The 17,562-nt window shown below is 46.4% G+C and overlaps 1 protein-coding gene across 2 annotated transcripts in view; it reads left to right on the top strand.

Annotated features, from left to right (window-relative positions):
- LOC135917657 (uncharacterized) overlaps nt 1–14,113 on the top strand; it is a 253,855-nt gene extending 239,742 nt beyond the window's left edge. For both annotated transcript variants that reach the window (XM_070537226.1, XM_065451229.1), the window contains 4 exons: nt 753–976; nt 3,323–3,603; nt 10,147–10,419; nt 13,651–14,113. In XM_070537226.1, coding sequence (XP_070393327.1) covers nt 753–976; nt 3,323–3,603; nt 10,147–10,419; nt 13,651–14,005 — 1,133 coding nt within the window. In that variant the 3' untranslated portion in view covers nt 14,006–14,113. The remainder of the gene's footprint in view (nt 1–752; nt 977–3,322; nt 3,604–10,146; nt 10,420–13,650) is intronic.
- The last annotated feature ends 3,449 nt before the right edge of the window (nt 14,114–17,562 follow it).

The raw sequence follows: 17,562 nt of genomic DNA, 5'->3' as shown, positions 1-17,562 counted from the left end.
AAGTTTACGTACGAATGACGCATTATGGTTAGAATATCGCGTTGGTGCGGTTCGATCCCACCATCAACGATTTAATTCAAACTTCTTTAGGTATGAACTATTCGGCTACACAGCAGCAGAACCCAGAAGCCACGGTCGTGGAAGTCCCGTCCCGTGCCCACCGCGGCGGCTTAGGCGATATGCCGTTGAGCTTCAAGGCCCGAGGGCATGGGATCAAATTCGGGCCGCGGCGTCCGCATTTCGTAGGGGACAAAATTCAAGATAAGCCCGCGTACCGCGCCTTTGGTGCACGTCGAAAATCTCAGAAGGTCAAAATTCATCCGGAGTCCCACACTGCAACTTGCCTCGTAATCATATCGTAGTTTCGGCACCTAAAAGCCCCAGATATTTTTAGGGTAGTCGGGAAGGGTTCGCAAAAAAATCATCGCTTTCATAAAATGAACTTGAATTTGATTTCATCGAAGAGAGAGAGAGAGAAATAAACTTTATTGCTAGACCAGGCTTCTTGAGCCCAAAGGTGGGTGGCCTCCTCAGACCATAGCCATGGCTCGCTGCCGCCACCTGAGCCCTGTTCACCAACCGTAGCTGGTTGTCGGTGTCTTGCGTCACCAGCAGAGCCTCCCACTGGTCTTCTGATTCTTCCTCTGAATCCGCTTCTTCCTGTATGTTATCGCCTGGTGGTGATGATGAATTTAATCGAAGAAATCCAGCTTTCTTGTTTTCTCTGATTCCTCTCGGCCTTCGGTATGCAGGATTTCCACTCTGGAGCGTGGGAAGCCGGAAGACGATACTGGCATGCGCCGTGGGGCTGTCCGTTTCGTGGATCGTGCTGGCAGCGTCCTTCAACCTGTTCGTGCTGTTCTTAGCGAGGGTATCGTGCGGGCTGTGGCTCGGCATCATCACCATCGGCGTGAGCCTGTACGTGGCCGAGGTGGCACCCGTCAAGAAGCGGGCCTTCTACACGGGACTCACTGAGGTGTGAACGAAACTCCTTGACCGCCACTTCCGTCAGACTCACAAAAGAAGTATTTTGAGCTAGATTATAATACTGCACTTGTGGAATACCAAATATATATTAGTCTTACCATAGACAGACAGACAGACGCAAAAATACAATTTGCGTGAACACAACAATCACGGAAGTTAAAACGCTTACATCATAAAAAAAAAGGTCATAGAGCGGAAGCAAATAAATAACGAAAAACCTTTCAAGGACAAAACATATTGAAATATACAGACCAGGCACACTACAAATGTCAAAATAAAAAGAAATTGCGCGTCTTGAAAGTCGCGCACGAAGTTAGATCAATGTCATTTATTACCACATTATTTAATAGCTTAGGAAGCTTTCGCCCAATCATTTGCTAAGTGTAGTTTGTCCGAGGAGGTGGTACTTGCTAGTATTAGTGTACGCTAGTGGAGTCGTGAGCCATGCTTTTCCGTAGGTCTGCTATTTTTAAAAGTGAAGGGCAAACGCAGTAGAAGGCGGCTGAGGTAGTCTGATGGAACTTGGCATGAAGTGGGCAGCAGACCCGTATAATTGGTGACCGCTGAGCGAGGTGTTCGTGCTTTGTTACCAGAACTAAATAAATATGGGTGGCAATGCACCACTGCTTCCTGTGACGTAATAGTTTTCGATACTCTCAGCCCGGGGCTAGTTCACTGAACAAAGAAGGATTACACAGTTTCAAAACGTCAAGACATCAGTAAATGAATGTGCTGCATATATAGGCGAACATTTCAACAGGCTCTGTGATAGAATAGGCTCTGTGATAGAAGTGCAGCATCACTGCGTTGTACTGCAGTGCACTTCAGAACTGAAACGGCTTGTGCACAAACACCATGTCTCCGCGTTGGTTCCACGTGCCGTGGCAGTAGAAGTTTTATTTTCGATAATATTCACACCAGGAACGCAGTAAAGGGTGAGGTCTTACGCTTAAATACATGTCGTTAGGGCGACCTTGTAGTAACAGCTCTTTACTAAGAGCTCTTTAAGTTTATAACGCCTTTCACGTCTCTGTACTCCGATCATTCGCAGTATATTTTGTAAAGTTTAGATCTTAATTGACCCTTCATTCAAAGAGAAAAAGGTCAAGTCGAAATTGTCATGTACATACTCACTTCAAAACAAATCTCGTTTTTCCTTTCGCAGTAACGCGCCGTCTATGTTCGTTAAACTTAACCCCAGAAAGTCCCTAGTTGTATTTAGTATTCTGGAGGGAGTTTGGAGCAGCGGGTAGTTCAGCACACCAAATACTAAATAGCTACCATCCTTGTTAGCTGTTACTCAATTTTTATTTCCTACTTTTCTACAAAAGCACTCTCCTCCACTAGAAGAAAATGGGAGCACGTATTTTTAATTTTGTTTCATGCGTAATAGTGTTTGGGATTGGCATGGAGAATAATCAGGGTCCCTCTAGTGTACAGCCTCCATCAAAGCCAAAACCCAATTTTTTGACTGAGCCAAATTTCTATTACTCTTTCTGTCACGGCGTCTTTATACTGAGACGCAACTTACTTTCTAGTGCTCGAACTAGTCAAGATAAAAGAGTTTTTTTTTACCTATGGAGCTAAATGTAAACAATTCTGCTACTGTAAACGCCCATGCTAGGCAAGAACTGTGTCATTCGTACGGAGAGTGATGTAAAGCAATATCATAAAAGATGCAACCACGGTATTGACGAGAATTTCAGCGTGTTGCTTTGTAATACTGCTGTTAGTTAGTACTCTTTCCGGCGTGAGAAAGCCTTCTACTTTATAACATAGAGGGCATCTACTTGTCACAAACTTTTGTCATTTTTGATATGTAAATAAGGCGTCTTTTATAAAAGAGGCAGATCCGTAATCAACAAATTTTTGTAGTTATATAGAAACTGGCTTGTTTTGGCTTAAATATTCATTCTACATGTCCACATTTTTTAGTGGCACTGTCTGCGCCCATGTTTCCAAAAAACTATATATATATACTCAGGCCTCAAGAACATTCAGTCCCAATTCGTGACTGGAGGAGGCATGACTTTTACAGCAAATAATTGTCTAACTTAATTCTCGGGCTTTACGCGCAACAACCGCGACCTAATTACGGAGCACGTCGTAGTGTGGCACTCCGGATTAATGTTGGGCCAATGTGGGGTTCGTTATCGTGTTCCCCAGTGCACCCAGTAGACGAGCCTTCGTGCATTTTCTTTTGGCCCCATTCTAAATGTGGCCGGCGCCGCTGCAGCGATACGAACCCGCGACCTCGTGCGTAGCAGCCAAGCGCCGTTAGCCGCGAGCCACCGGGAAGTGCAAATGACCGTTTCAAACCTCTTTTGCACGCCAGGCGGCCACCTGTTTCGGCATCGCGACGACGTACATGCTGGAGGGCGTGTCGTGGCGAGTGCAGGCCGCGCTGTGGGCCACGGCGTCCCTGTCTCTGTTGGGCGTCGAGAGGTTCCTGGTCGAGAGCCCGCTCTGGCTTCGCGCCCGGGGCCGCCACCACGAGTCGGACGCCGCTGCCGCTCGCCTCTACGGCATGGTCCGGCCGCCGGAGCTCAGGCGCGGCAGCAAGGCCGACGTAGGCGACGCCGCGAAGGCTCCCGTGCCGAACCGCGCGTTAGCCAGGCTAGTATAGTATACGCATTCTGAAAACAAGGGCCGTGCGCGCAGTAATTTTTTTTTGGATTGCGTAGAATGGGAGTCGAATGCGCCAGAAAGGGAATTGAATCGAATATCGAATGCTTTTCGAATAGTTTTCCACGAGGAAATGTTCTTTCCTCGGTTACTACAAAAATATGACAATATCCTAGTATTCGCAGTATTGGCAAGTTTCTTTCATAAGAATCATAACGTTGGAAGTTAAAAAACGTTGTCATTAAAAGACCGACTGGAACATTCAGAACAATAGGTAGTCTGTTTATCTAAGCGGAATTGTTCGCATTGATGGTGGTTTAGAAGGAAAACTCTTCCTGCCTTTCCCTGAATAACGTGTAGCGTGTTTCCCTACGTAACTTCTCGCATTTCGCGTCTACCATGGCCGTCAAGATGTAATTTATCGTGCTTTTGCTCCAGTTTTATGTTGGATTGCGTATGCTTGAGGGTTTAGAGTATTCAAAAAGGTATTGGAAATGTGCTTTTATTTGGTTGTTCGTTATTCCAAATTTCCAAATTTATTCAGAGTCCCTACAGAAAACAAGTGAAAGGGTCAGCGTCAGGGCACGAAAACTCAAGCCTAATGTTCCAGGTGACTATAACAGCTGGATATGCAACAAAGCGGTGAAGTCAGTGTTGCAGTACCTGTATTGCAAAGGTGTACGTGCGTTTATTTGATGTCCCCTTTAAAAATGTTTCTGCAGCATAAGCCTTGCGACAAGTCCCCTGAAAAACAAGACCTACTAGCCTGGCGCGTGAACGTTTTCAAGGGTAAGAGCGTGTCCTGTCTCGCGGAAGAAGCTATTTATGCCAGTTGGTAGGAAGTTTTCAAGTTTCTCGATAAATTTATTGCGCGCTAACAACCACCTCAACACACTAGCGTTGCAATGTGGGCTTGTTGCTATGACATTTCGGAATGCCAGCGCATACGTGACGAGAACACGAGAATAGAAGTGTTCTGTGTTCGTGAGTTCTCGTGTCACCGTCGTCTTCATTGTGCTAGTCGTCTTAAAGATGCCTGCACGCCATGGGCGTAGCCGGGAAGGGGGGGGGGGAGCTCATGGGGCTTCAGCTCCCTCCCCCCCCCGAATTTTTTTCGTGCTGTGATGCACCTCCAACCAAAACAACCCACGGCGCCGGAAATGATTCCGGATTTTCTTTAAAATGTATTTTTCGCACTCAAAAAAACATTTCGGCGCGAAGATTGTGAACTCGAGATTAATTTCGTGGCGACACCCGTGCACCTGGAGTCACATAACTTAAGTATCCCCATCCGAGCACAAAGTTTCAAGGGCGCTTTGATGGCGAGCGGGCCCGCCGCGGCATCTCGCAGAGGCCGCAGAATCTACAGAGCGCATGGATTTCAATAAGTAACGTTAGAGGTATAAAGATCACATAATGTTGTGATGCGAAAGGTGCATTGACATTTCCAAAATCATGCATTATATTTTCATTTCCGGATTTTTGTGGGTTTATTATTCTTAGTAACATTTGATGCCAAAGCTGCATTTACTTTTCTAAAGTTGTACATCGGACCATACAACGAAACAAGCCAAATCAATACACTATCAGACAAGTTGGCAAAGCACGCAGCGAGGTCCGATGAGACGAAGAGTTGTGATGGTTCATAATTGCCATCATGTCACAGAAAACAATATCAACATCTTTTTCACCTGCGCCAAAGCATACATGCATATCAAGACACAAAAGCCAGCAAAGGTAACTGCGTTCTTATTCATTTTTTCTACTTTGAATTTTATTCGCGAGGACACATTGAGCCTCTCCAATTTTTCGTCCTCGCTACCCGCGGGCTACCAGAGCCAGCCAGAGGTCATGCGTTTTTCATGTGTTGCCCTGACAACCGCGCGGCGCACTGCGGTGCGTGTTCCTTTTTCTCTGGCCGAGCGGATTTTGGCCTTGGAGAGTTTTGGACGCTTTCTGGCTAGCAGACGAGAAAAAGAAGCAATGCTCGCTCGCCGTCACCATTGTGGGGACTCGACAGATTGCAACGCGTTCGCTTGAGGGCATCACCATCGTTTCGATGTTATCGCAACGTCTACGGAAAGTCTTATCTTGCCAGTGTAGGATAACGAGGAGCATGCATATGGTTCTCTGTGGACCAAGCGTCACACATTTTCTTGGATATTACTTAGGTAGCTACATTAGGTGCCCCAAGTAGCCATTCGATTGTGGCCAAGATGATTTCCTTTGCGTTTCTTCATTTCGGTGCCCCCCCGCCCCCCCCCCACCCCCTCCCCCCCACGCACACACAAAAATACATTGTTGCCGCGCAGGATTGGGAAGAATTGGGGATAAAAGTTAATGGAGAATACCTTAGTAACTTGCGATTCGCTGATGATATTGCTTTGCTTAGTAACTCAGGAGACCAATTGCAATGCATGCTCACTGACCTGGAGAGGCAAAGCAGAAGAGTGGGTCTAAAAGTTAATCTGCAGAAAACTAAAGTAATGCTTAACAGTCTCGGGAAAGAACAGCAATTTACAATAGGCAGCGAGGCACTGGAAGTCGTAAGGGAATACATCTACTTAGGGCAGGTAGTGACGGCGGATCCGGATCATGAGACGGAAATAATCAGAAGAATAAGAATGGGCTGGGGTGCGTTTGGCAGGCATTCCCAAATCATGAACAGCAGGTTGCCATTATCCCTCAAGAGAAAGGTATATAATAGTTGTGTCTTACCAGTACTCACCTACGGGGCAGAAACCTGGAGGCTTACGAAAAGGGTTCTACTCAAATTGAGGACGACACAACGAGCTATGGAAAGAAGATTGATAGGTGTAACGTTAAGGGATAAGAAAAGAGCAGATTGGGTGAGGGAACAAACGCGAGTTAATGACATCTTAGTTGAAATCAAGAAAAAGAAATGGGCATGGGCAGGACATGTAATGAGGAGGGAGGATAACCGATGGTCATTAAGGGTTACGGACTGGATCCCAAGGGAAGGGAAGCGTAGCAGGGGGCGGCAGAAAGTTAGGTGGGCGGATGAGATTAAGGAGTTTGCAGGGACGGCATGGCCACAATTAGTACATGACCGGGGTTGTTGGAGAAGTATGGGAGAGGCCTTTGCCCTGCAGTGGGCGTAACCAGGCTGATGATGATGATGATGATGATGATGATGATGATGATGATGATGATGATGATGATATGTGCTTGCTGTATGTGCGAGTGAAAGCGTAGCGGGGGGAGGTGGGGGGGGGAGCCGATGATGGTGGGTCAGTCTGTATGCGCAACGGAGAAAAGCGGGAAGGAAGCGCGCCGCCTTCCGTCGCGCGCGATGCGTCGGGGGAGTGGAGGGAGGGGGGCGCGGGCCTTAGGATTCTGTGATCTGTGAATCTGTGATTGCGCAACATGTTTATTTGCCTTGTTTGACCCATTATACAGGGTGCTTTAGCTAACCTTAGCCAGAGCTTAAAAATGTGCCTATGCACTTCTAAGACGACGCGACCAAATTCATGTTGCTCACTTTTGTATGCATTGTGCAGCTATATTTGTATTTTGTTTATTTAGATAATTAGTCAAGATTAATTAACTTCTGAAGCAACGAAGCTAGGAAAAAATTCCAATTAGAAAGTTTCAGAGCGCTTTGCAAAGCATCCGAATGAACAGTTTCTGTCTTTTTAGTGTTTTTCAGCTCACTGCGGATTCCCGCGAAATACAAAAAAAAAACACAACGTGACATGCCCGCTTGCGTGTCGTGATTGCACTGCTCCCAATCTTTCCGCGCACAAACAGCCATAGGTGCACTAGCTGCCACTTAAGAAGCGACAGAGCAGCGACGCAAGCGTTGGCTGTTCAATTTAACTAGCAACCGTTATCTCCTGTGCTGTACCCGCCGTGGTTGCTCAGTGGATATGGTGTTGGGCTACTGAGCACGAGGTCGCGGCATCGAATCCCGGCCACGGCGGCCGCATTTCGATGGGGGCGAAATGCGAAAACACTCGTGCACTTAGACTTAGGTGCACGTTAAAGAACCCCAGGTAGTCGAAATTTCCGGAGTCGTCCACTACGGCGTGCCTCATAATCAGAAAGTGGTTTTGGCACGTAAAACCCCATAATCTCCTGTGCTGTGTAAAGCGACTGATGGACGTGGTAGGTGGTAATTTCAGAGAGTGATAAACAGACTATCGTGCATCGGCCGCTAAAGCGCGAGCAATTTCGCGATGCCTTTTTCCAACGAGGAAAAATCAGACATGATCCTTGCCCTAGTAGCTGCAAGCTGACAGAGACGGCAGGCTGCAAGAATATTTCGAAGCTGGCACCCGGGTACGCAATTGAGCCCGATGATAATATTCAACACCTATGAGTCGCTGAAGCAAACCGGCAGCCTCACAAGAAAGAGGCAGAGAGCTTGAGTCATAAATAATGAGGTACGCTCCGACGTTTTGTCTTTCATGGCAGCTAATGCACACACTAGCATGCGCAGCGTGAGCGCACAGCTCGGCGTGTCGAACTCAACTGCCTGCATGATATTGAAAACAGCTGGACTGCACCCTCATCACCTGCAGTTGCATCAATGCCTGGAGCCAAGGGGTCTTCAAAAGAGACGGAAAAGTCATTGGCCCAATGTTGTTAACAACCCTCTGACCGGCAAGAGGTATGTCAGTTACTCAAACGGCAGGTTGAAGACTCCTGCTGCAACATGCCACTGGCCCAGCTTTACGCAATGTGGTGTCAGCACGACGGGGCCAGTCAAGCACGACAGTCAAGGACGAGCAAGCCTTGATGTTACTTTCCCAGAGCAATAAATAGGGAGAAACGGGCCTGTGCTGTTGCCGGCAATGTCATCCGACCTCAACCCTCTTGACTTTTTCTTATGGGGCTATATTAAGCATCACGTATACACGACGGAAACAACGACTCCAGAAGCCTTACAGGAGAAGATAATTGAAGTCTGCCACAGCATTTCACCGACGGTGCTCAAGGCAGCGACAGCAAGCGTTCTCAGAAGGTCCCAGTGTTGTATTGCTGCAGAAGTTGACCTCTTAGAGTGCTTGCTGTGAAAGCGCATGAAAAATAAACGTAAATTCAGTGAAAGACTGCGTCTGGTAATTAATGCTACTCTTATTCCACCATTTTCAACCTTCTCAAAACTGAGTTTTTTTTTTATTTAGGGATGTTCAATTTGCTTACAGCTATCGCGAAATGACGGACCTGTTGCTTCCGGCAGCACAAGCGATAACCGCTGCGTCTGCTTATCGCTATAACGAACTTTTGGGAGGGGAGCACATCGCTGGCGTAAACGGCACATCCGACGGCTACGTGGTTCCCTGTCGCCTTTTAAGTGGTAGTGCGCCTATGGCTGTTTGTGCGATGAACCTTGGGGAGCAGTGCAATCATCACGTGCAAGCGGGCATGCCACTAGTTTTGTAGTTCGCGGGCATCAACAGTAATCTGAAATACACTAATACCTAATATATATATGGAAAGATAGAAACTGTTTATTCGGAGGCATTGCAAACCGTTCTGCAATTTTCTAAATGGAATTTTTTGCCATTTTTCAGAAGTTGGTTTATTAATCTTGGCTAAAAATCTAATTAAGCAAAATACAAAATATAGCGGGACACACTACGTACAAAAGTGAGCAACATGCACTTGGTCGCGTCGTGTTAGAGTGCATCAGCATATTTTTAAACTCTTGCTAAAATTAGCTGAAATACCCTGCATAAAGTGATTTTTGCTTAGATACGTAGATTTATTGGTTACTTATACGTCTATTTAAATATCTTGTTGCGAGGTTTTGTGGAGACATGCAGTGAACTTTGTTTCCAGAGACACTTTTTTTCCTTTTTAACAATCTTTATCTTGGCATTTGTGTATTCCATTGTACTTCGAATTTCTAATGTATATTTTGCAGAGCTGCTGCTTTTTATATGTGATCTTTGTTGCGACTACGATTTCTGTGCAATTACAATACGCAACTGGTGACAGCTGCTCCTCCGCAGTACATTGGAATGAAGGACCGTGTCACTGAGATTTTTCCCTGGCCGTTGCATATGTACAAAAATGTAAACAAGGCTTTCGAATGGCAAAGTATCATTAACATATTTGTCCTCAACTTGTTCATTTCACGGCCTTTACATTTACCGTATCAGCGGCATGCACTGCTTTGCTGGTTTCGCACTGATATAGTTCTAAAGTTCCTGGAATATTTTCTTTCTTTATACATACACAAACAACGTGGAGGCATTGATATCAGTTATTTTTGGCAGAATTTTTAGGACATAAAATATTCTTTTATGAAAAAATACGTATTTCTTGTCTTGACAGTGCGTAGCGTTCAAGAATTTGTTTGCAGCACCTTTGGCAATTGCAATGCAGTTATTATACATGTATGTGATCCCTCGACAAATTCTGTGCGGAGGCCAAGCTCCAATGCGAGCCCCCACCCCCAACCCCCCACCCCCCTCTCGAACGAAATTCCTGGCTACACCACTGCTGCACGCGTATGCAAGACGGAGGTCGTCTAATCCAACACCCTTTCCCGTGCACTCGCAGGCGTCTATGCACGTGCCTGGCGCTGCACCTGCTGCAGGGGGCGACGTTGATGCAGCTTTTCCTGTGCCGCGGGATGCAGACCATGGCGAGCGTGGTGGATGAGGTAGCGGCGCCATTGGCTGCCTTGCTCATGACGGGCATGCAGGCCGTTTTCGTCGTCGTATTCGCCTCCCTGACGCGCATTACGGGACGCCGACACCTGTTGTTCGTTTCCACGGCGCTGATTGCCATCTGCTTTGGCGGTTTCCAACCCTTCGATCATTTGATATTCCGGTGCGTACTACGTACAGGTGATCAGCGATGCTGTGTGGTGAGCGTCACGCAGACTAATTGGCAAGAACCTTTTTGTGGGCTAATTACTACATATCTGTTAACAATACTCTGTTAACATAAACAAATCGCCCCATTCACAAAAGGTCATATTGACAGGACGTCCATCTGTCCTGTCAGCGTGACCTTTATGGACAGTGTGGTCCTGTTTTTCTTTTTGTGTACATTTGAGTCATTTGATAGAAGGTGGCAGGACGGAACGGTACTCGCTACGACACGGTACCTATGGTTCAGGAAATGGGTTTGCGTTGGCTTGTCCGTAGGTTGACGGTAGCTGTACCTTAGTGCACAAGCTTCTTGAAGACAGAATCGCGCGCACCCAACCTTTCAGTTGTCTCAAAAAAGGGCATCATTGGCAAGCGTGTGACTTGCTTATAATTTAGCTCGTGTTACATATGTTTGTCATGAAGTTACGAAACATGAAGTAACACGAAGCACCAAGTGCGAGACATAGCGCAGAGAACGTCCAATTTTTTTTAAATATCAAGGAAATGGAATTATTAGTATCATAGAATTGAACAAAAACATTATAGTTGGGGGAAAGTTAGCCCCAAGATTTTCTTGACTCGCAACATATTTAAATCGGCCGCGGTAGCCCGGTGTATATGGCATTGCGCTGTTTGACTCGAGGTCGTGCGTTCAATACCAGCTCCGTCGGCCATGTTTCTGTGCGAAAGATATGCAAGAACGCTCGTGTACTTAGATTTGGGTGTATGTTACAGAACTTCTTGCGTCTAAAATTATTCCGGAGTACCCCACTACGGCGTGACTCATAATCAGATCGTTGTTTTGGAACGTAAAAACCCCGGTATTTAAATACCACTTTGCAAAAAACGTGGGTGCACACCTGCACAACATCTTTGCGACATTGTGGAAATAATGGGAAGAACGGGCTTTCTATATTTGTTGTATCGCAGTAAGTGTGTTGTAAAAGCAATGATAATTATTTTAGTCGCTGTGCTTCTTTTTCCCTGGCTAATGCAAGAATAGCTGCGAAAGACAAATGTGAGTGTGCGATCACGTACCAATACAAGAGGAATTCACACAAACCATCTCGAAAGAAGCGAATGAACAGCATCATCTTAGATTCCGTGGTGACAGTGGGACAACATGAGAATATGAATGCTGTAGGAAGTAGTGGCTTCGGCTTAAGCATAATGCCTTGGAGGTCCCGGCCAGCTAAAATCCAAAAGAACAGGCAGTCCCCAAATCACTGCTGTTCGTTCTGTTACCAAAATCTTCTCATTGGCTACAGACAGCTTCTGGGGTACCTCGAAGTTTTTTCAAGCTATTGCTCGTAGTTATATTCGACTCTGCGGTTCACTAGAGAGGATTTATATGTCGATACATTTTGAAGCGTTGGCCGTTCTTAGTTCGTTGCTCTGTTTCGTGCCGTTGGCGCCATCTTCAGCGAGCAAGCCGACAAAGGCGCCAGGACCTTCTTTTACCAATGAGATAGGAGTGTTAGGTGACGTAAAGCAAAGCATGGTTCCCTGTAACACCACCAGATGGCGTTGCCCTCCACGCATCACTAAAGCCCCTTAAACTTCGTAAAGTAACGACTCTCCTCCTCCGCCTTCACTCGTCCTCGTTTCTCCTCTCTCTCGCGTTCCCTCCTTGACCGCTGCGCCGCCTACTTTGCTCGAGCGTAGCAATGGCGCCAACATGCGCTCCTTGCCACTCCGTAGACGCTTCTCGAGCAAAAATGGCGCTGATGCACGGTGCGAGGGACCACGTGATGCCATTAGGCCAATAGCGATGCGGCGTCGACCTCGGCCAGAGTGCGCGAGTACGAAGCAGCATTCTTCAAAGCGTGGCAGTACTTTACGAAGTTTAAGGGGCTTTACGCATCACGGGCGGTGAAACCGACTGATTGCGCCCGCAGCATCGTGGAAGTTTCGCCGCGTCGTGTTCATGCCTCGCTTTTCCCTACAAGAGTCAGTGGGGACGCGGGTGTTTGCAGCCGCATCGCTTTAACCACCGCGTCGCGTTAACCAGATGGTGTCTGACTTCACAATCTTGGGAGCACCACCGACAGTGCCTCGATCGCCGCACTGCTGCACACACGGCTGCGCCGATACATGCGTAGAAAGCAGGCGAGCACTCGAGCGGAGCGTATTAGTTTATTCGAGAGCGCTATAAAACATCCTTTACACTGAAATAACATGGAGGAAGCAGAGCATAATACCCACAAGCGATTCGGCGAGCTCGACATTGGCAGCGACAACGCTTAGCTCACACCACAGCTGGCAATTAATAACTTGCATGACAGACTTGTAACCGTACTGCGAATTTTCGCCGCTAAACCAACTGCCGACTCGAAGCATTTGCGATGGACTGCATCTCATGCACAGCACATACAGCTTGTGGCAGCAAATGGTGACGCCTGCTGCGTCATGCATGCGTCGTATGGCTGCAACACTGAATTGCGACCGAGGTAGTAACGTGACTACCCATTGTGACTACCGAATACGTGACGACATACCCATCTAGGTAGGCCCGCATACCTGTAAAACAGGTGTGCGCAACTCAGTTCAGCCTGCGTTATAGACATAGGGAGCATGGCGTGACTCGATTACAGAAGGCGCTTGTAAGTAGTCACGCATAACTATCGCACCAAATACGCGGGGCTAATAAATAGATAACCATAGGCAAGTGCAGTTTCATAGCCGCAGTCTCGCAATCGTGTGGTGGCAGTGCCATGTGTTTATGTCACTGCAAATTCACCAACCACACAAGTAAAAAAAAAAGAACAATAGGCGTTTCCAACTAACACCATCTACTTTTAAATGCCATGGTGCTTCACGCCTTGCTCGATGTTCTGAATGTGAAATGCATCGCACAGGGCGACACGTAGAAAGCAATACGCGTATGTTGAAGTGACGAACCAAGGAGGAATTCGAGGTATTGACTACCCATTCTTCCACGCTAATTGAAATGTCACTGCCAATAGAATTTAAACTAGCCTTACACCCCCCCCCCCCCTCCCCTTAGTGTAACCTTTGTCTCCTAGAAACAATATGATCAACATTGCTGGCATGATGTCGCGTGTACACAGCCCGAAAAACGAAAGCGAAGACAACAGAATGCCGCATGAATTATGGGAAAAACTATGCCCGTGGATTACTTTATGAAGAAGCCATGGTTGACCATATCCATTTTCGCTACACGCAGCCAGTGGTCGCTACAGGGAGTGCAATTCCAAACCAGTTGGAAGGCCGTGTACTCAGTGAATCTCATGGTGCTGAGCTACTCGGTCGGCCTGTGCCACCTGCCCTCCCTGCTTACCGCCGAGCTGTTCCCGGGTGCCGCACGTTTGCACTACGTTGGCGCGCCGGTGGTGTGGGCCGTGCGCTGGCTCCTCGCTTTCATCGTACTCCACTACGGCCAGGAGCTGGTGACGTTCGCGCGCAAAGGGCACATGGCCATCGTGGCCGCTGCGGCACTGGTGGTGCTGTGCGGTGTCCTGGTCGCCATCATTCCCGAGACGGAGGACCGAACGCTGGCTGAGATCGAGACACGCTTATGAGTAGCGTCAGCTACTCATACAGGCTATCGTGACACCGGAGTCACGTGTTCGTGTTCATATTGCGGCTGTCGATTCGTTCGCTTGAAATAAGCTTCGCGTTCAACGAAATCAGTGGTCAGTTCGTTCTTTGTCGTGGATGTGCAGTACCATAGCATATTTGTAACGGGACACACTTGGAGAAAACGCAAGACACACGGGATGATGTGCAACCTAACAACTGTTTTATTCACTTTCGGAAGGCAGAGCGTTTAAACAGATGTCGACAAATAACTAAAAGAAACTAACACGTGAAGCACGCCTGCTCTTTTATAACCACCACCGCCTTACTGCTTTTGTTTAGGTTTCATCAACGAAGTTTCCTTGTCACTCAACGCAATAGGTGGAGTGCTGATGCATACGTCAAGTGCACGGGACAATGTAGCTTGGATTATTTCTCTCTTCCTTCCGTTATTTTCGCGCGCCAATACTGCAGTCTATTTAGGTGACGCCGTACAACCACAACAATGAACATCCACGTTTTTCGGGTGACCACGATCGTGTTTCCTTCGTGTATGTCCTGCTGCGACAACGCACTGCAACTTCTTTTTCTTGCTATGTTCGTTGTGTCTAAACCGGTGATTGAATTGGGAACGCGGCACCGGGATTGAGTGCCCAACGGTACTTATGTTCTGGATGACATCGTGTGGCAACGAAGCATAGGCTTTGAGCGAAACATCATTGGCTCATCAGTTATGGTTCATAGCAGAAATATGAGAGAATTCAAAAATAATTGTTTTCTCAAAATTGTCATATTTCTGAGAACATTTTAAAAGGCGTTCGCCCTCCAGGTGACTCACCGTCAGACGAACAGTGCACTTTTCTCATGGTATTTAGATTCATCGAAACTTTTCTATGCAACTCGTGTTTGAAACCACTCTACAGCTACACACATCCTTCACCTCTCCGCATCAGCAAAAATTAAATTCCTTTGCCTTTTCAACATTCCAGAGTGTACATTCCATGTACGGGTAGTGTGGAAAGTGGGGAGCCTTTGTCACTTCGTTTTTCTTTAGCCGCATGCTCAGCGCTGCGTGGATGAGAGCGTTGTTGATAAGCACGAGCGACTTACCTAAGTTTCAGAAATCTGAAGGGGGTATCTACAGCATTTTATTTAGACCAAATCTAGTGCGGATCAAATACTTTTCGAGTAATGAGCAGCCGTTTGCACCATTAACATGAAGCAGTGTTTACAGTGTATTCACAACATCAACAAACGTTTTTGATTAAGATGCACATTATAAAACGTTTTTATATTAAAGTGATCAATAGAGCATTAGGAGCAAATAATCATCTGCTCAAGTACTCAGGAATATTCGATGAGCGCGAATCAGAGCGGTCTAGCAGAAAACATCGCACTCCCTGAGCACGCTCTACTGCGCAACTTCTCGTGCTTTAAGCTTACTATGTGGCGGCCAGGATGAAATCTATCGCACTTTCGCTTAAATTTAGTTTGATCACGCAGAGTTGATGATTTGAATATATCGAAATTATTCGAGAAATAATTGTATTTTATGAATAATGGCTATATTATCCGATGTCTGAATCGAATTAGGTAATATTTGATTCGTTATTGTGAAGTGTCGAACACTCGCTCACCCCTGAATAAATCTGAGATATTTCTCTTAACTGCATTGCGCGTTAGAGCACTGCCAAGTAAAAAAACAAAATAGAAAAATATATAGTAACAGTCTGATATTATCAAATTATTGAAAAACTCACGAACCGTTTGATGCGCAGAAGAAAATAAATCTATATTTTTGGAATTCTATTTTGTTTACCTTCTTCGACGTCAAAAAAGGCGCATTTTTCCACTTATCGCGACGCTGTCGTTTCCTGACGGTCATCGGAGTTCTATTCAAGCAGGAGCCCTGATCGACTTCAGCCATACGTTCCAACTCACAGCTGACGTAATGACCACGCCATTTCCTCTCTTATAGGAAGCATAATGAGGAATGCATCTCGCAGTCATTTGCTTGGCGCGCGCTGCAACAAATTTCATTTAACTAGCTGTTTCGAAGTTCCGTGACTATTGCACGTTATTTGATCACGAACTTTGTAACGTGTTTGGAGGTTCTGTGTGCTGACTCACGGCCGGTTAGAGTTGAGTAAAACTGAGGGATATGGTTATTCAGTGCCTTGCAGCACCACATGGAGGGTTTTCACATTGTAGTCTTCGTCTGATCCATCGCCTCAATTTATAGGACATGCGATGCACTTGGCCTTCTTCGATACTGTTTGAGAAATCGGGATGAACCAAAAACAAACAAATTTGGTCACTGTTACCTTGGTCGCAGGCATGTGTAAATTAGGAGTAGAGGCAGAAAAGTTCGGCAAACAATTTCCACCATTCATCAGATTCCACGGCCTTGGACATGAATTAAGCGGCAAGCTTTCCTCAACAAAACTTTAAAACGGCCTGCGATTGCTTAGCGAAGTGTGATGGCGTCGCTTCGTTGAAAAGCAGGATACGATTCGAAGTCACAGCACTGTTCTTCTGGAACAGTATCATCAGAAACGCACGTATGGGACTGCAAGCAGCAGTTAACATAAGCAGCAGCACCCACATCGAGTTAGAGTTCGATGTTACGTCAGCTAAGACTGCATGCGTCAGTAGAACGTAGTCCTCAGTTTTAATTGTCTCGGTGTATGAAGTTTCCCGTGTTAGGGCTTCTATAGTGAGCTATAACTTGACGTAATACTTCTGCGGTAACCCGCAAGGTAAAGAGAAGTAATTAAGGGAATATGAGACATCCACCCAATCGTAGCAATCGCTACAAAGGAAACCCATATATACGGGTTCCTCGAAAGAAAAGCCTCACAGTTGAAGAAAAATTCGTCCTGGTCCGGGACTCGAGACCGGGACCACCGCCTTTCCAGGGCAGCCGCTCTACCACCTTACCTAACCAGACGCCTATAGCAGATGACAGGGCGAAATCGAATTTGTCAACTCGAAACAAAGGCAAGAGTTTGACGTAATAGTTTCTCGGAAACCCGGGAAGTGGAGAGAAATAATTATTACTTCGGAACAGCAGGAATCTTTGACGTCTGCGGAGATTTCAATCTGGATTATTGAACATCTTCATCGTGGGAAATTTATATTGTCAATGGCAGCCAAGCAAGCTGACTTACCTTGTAATGGGGGATTAATCTGTAAGGCTTCGCATATCGCAGCATGAAGTACGTTATGTTGTTGCGCCCTTAAAGACTTGATTTGGATACCCAAGAAGGCAAAAAAGGACGAACTAAGATGACCCTTTACTAGCACATTTTGTAAGTTTCGTTTTCGCATCCCTAATATACGTCTCGTTTTAAGTGGCTTACAGAGTAAAATAAAAGCACTGGTACTTCGTAAGTGGAGCCTCTGAGTTAGCTAACAGTTAGGTAGTGAAAGCGAGTTAAATGTGTTGGTGTTATTGATCACTAATAAGCACGTCCACAAGCAGGGAAAGAGACTGCGGCAAAATATTGTCTAGCCTATTTATGCTAGTCAAGAAACGAACAAGACAGGGTTGCCTGGG

The sequence above is a fragment of the Dermacentor albipictus genome, chromosome 4 (assembly GCF_038994185.2).
Source record: "Dermacentor albipictus isolate Rhodes 1998 colony chromosome 4, USDA_Dalb.pri_finalv2, whole genome shotgun sequence".
Classification (NCBI taxonomy): domain Eukaryota; kingdom Metazoa; phylum Arthropoda; class Arachnida; order Ixodida; family Ixodidae; genus Dermacentor; species Dermacentor albipictus.
Note: the sequence above shows the minus strand (reverse complement) of the source record. Positions and strands in the feature narration are given on the sequence as shown.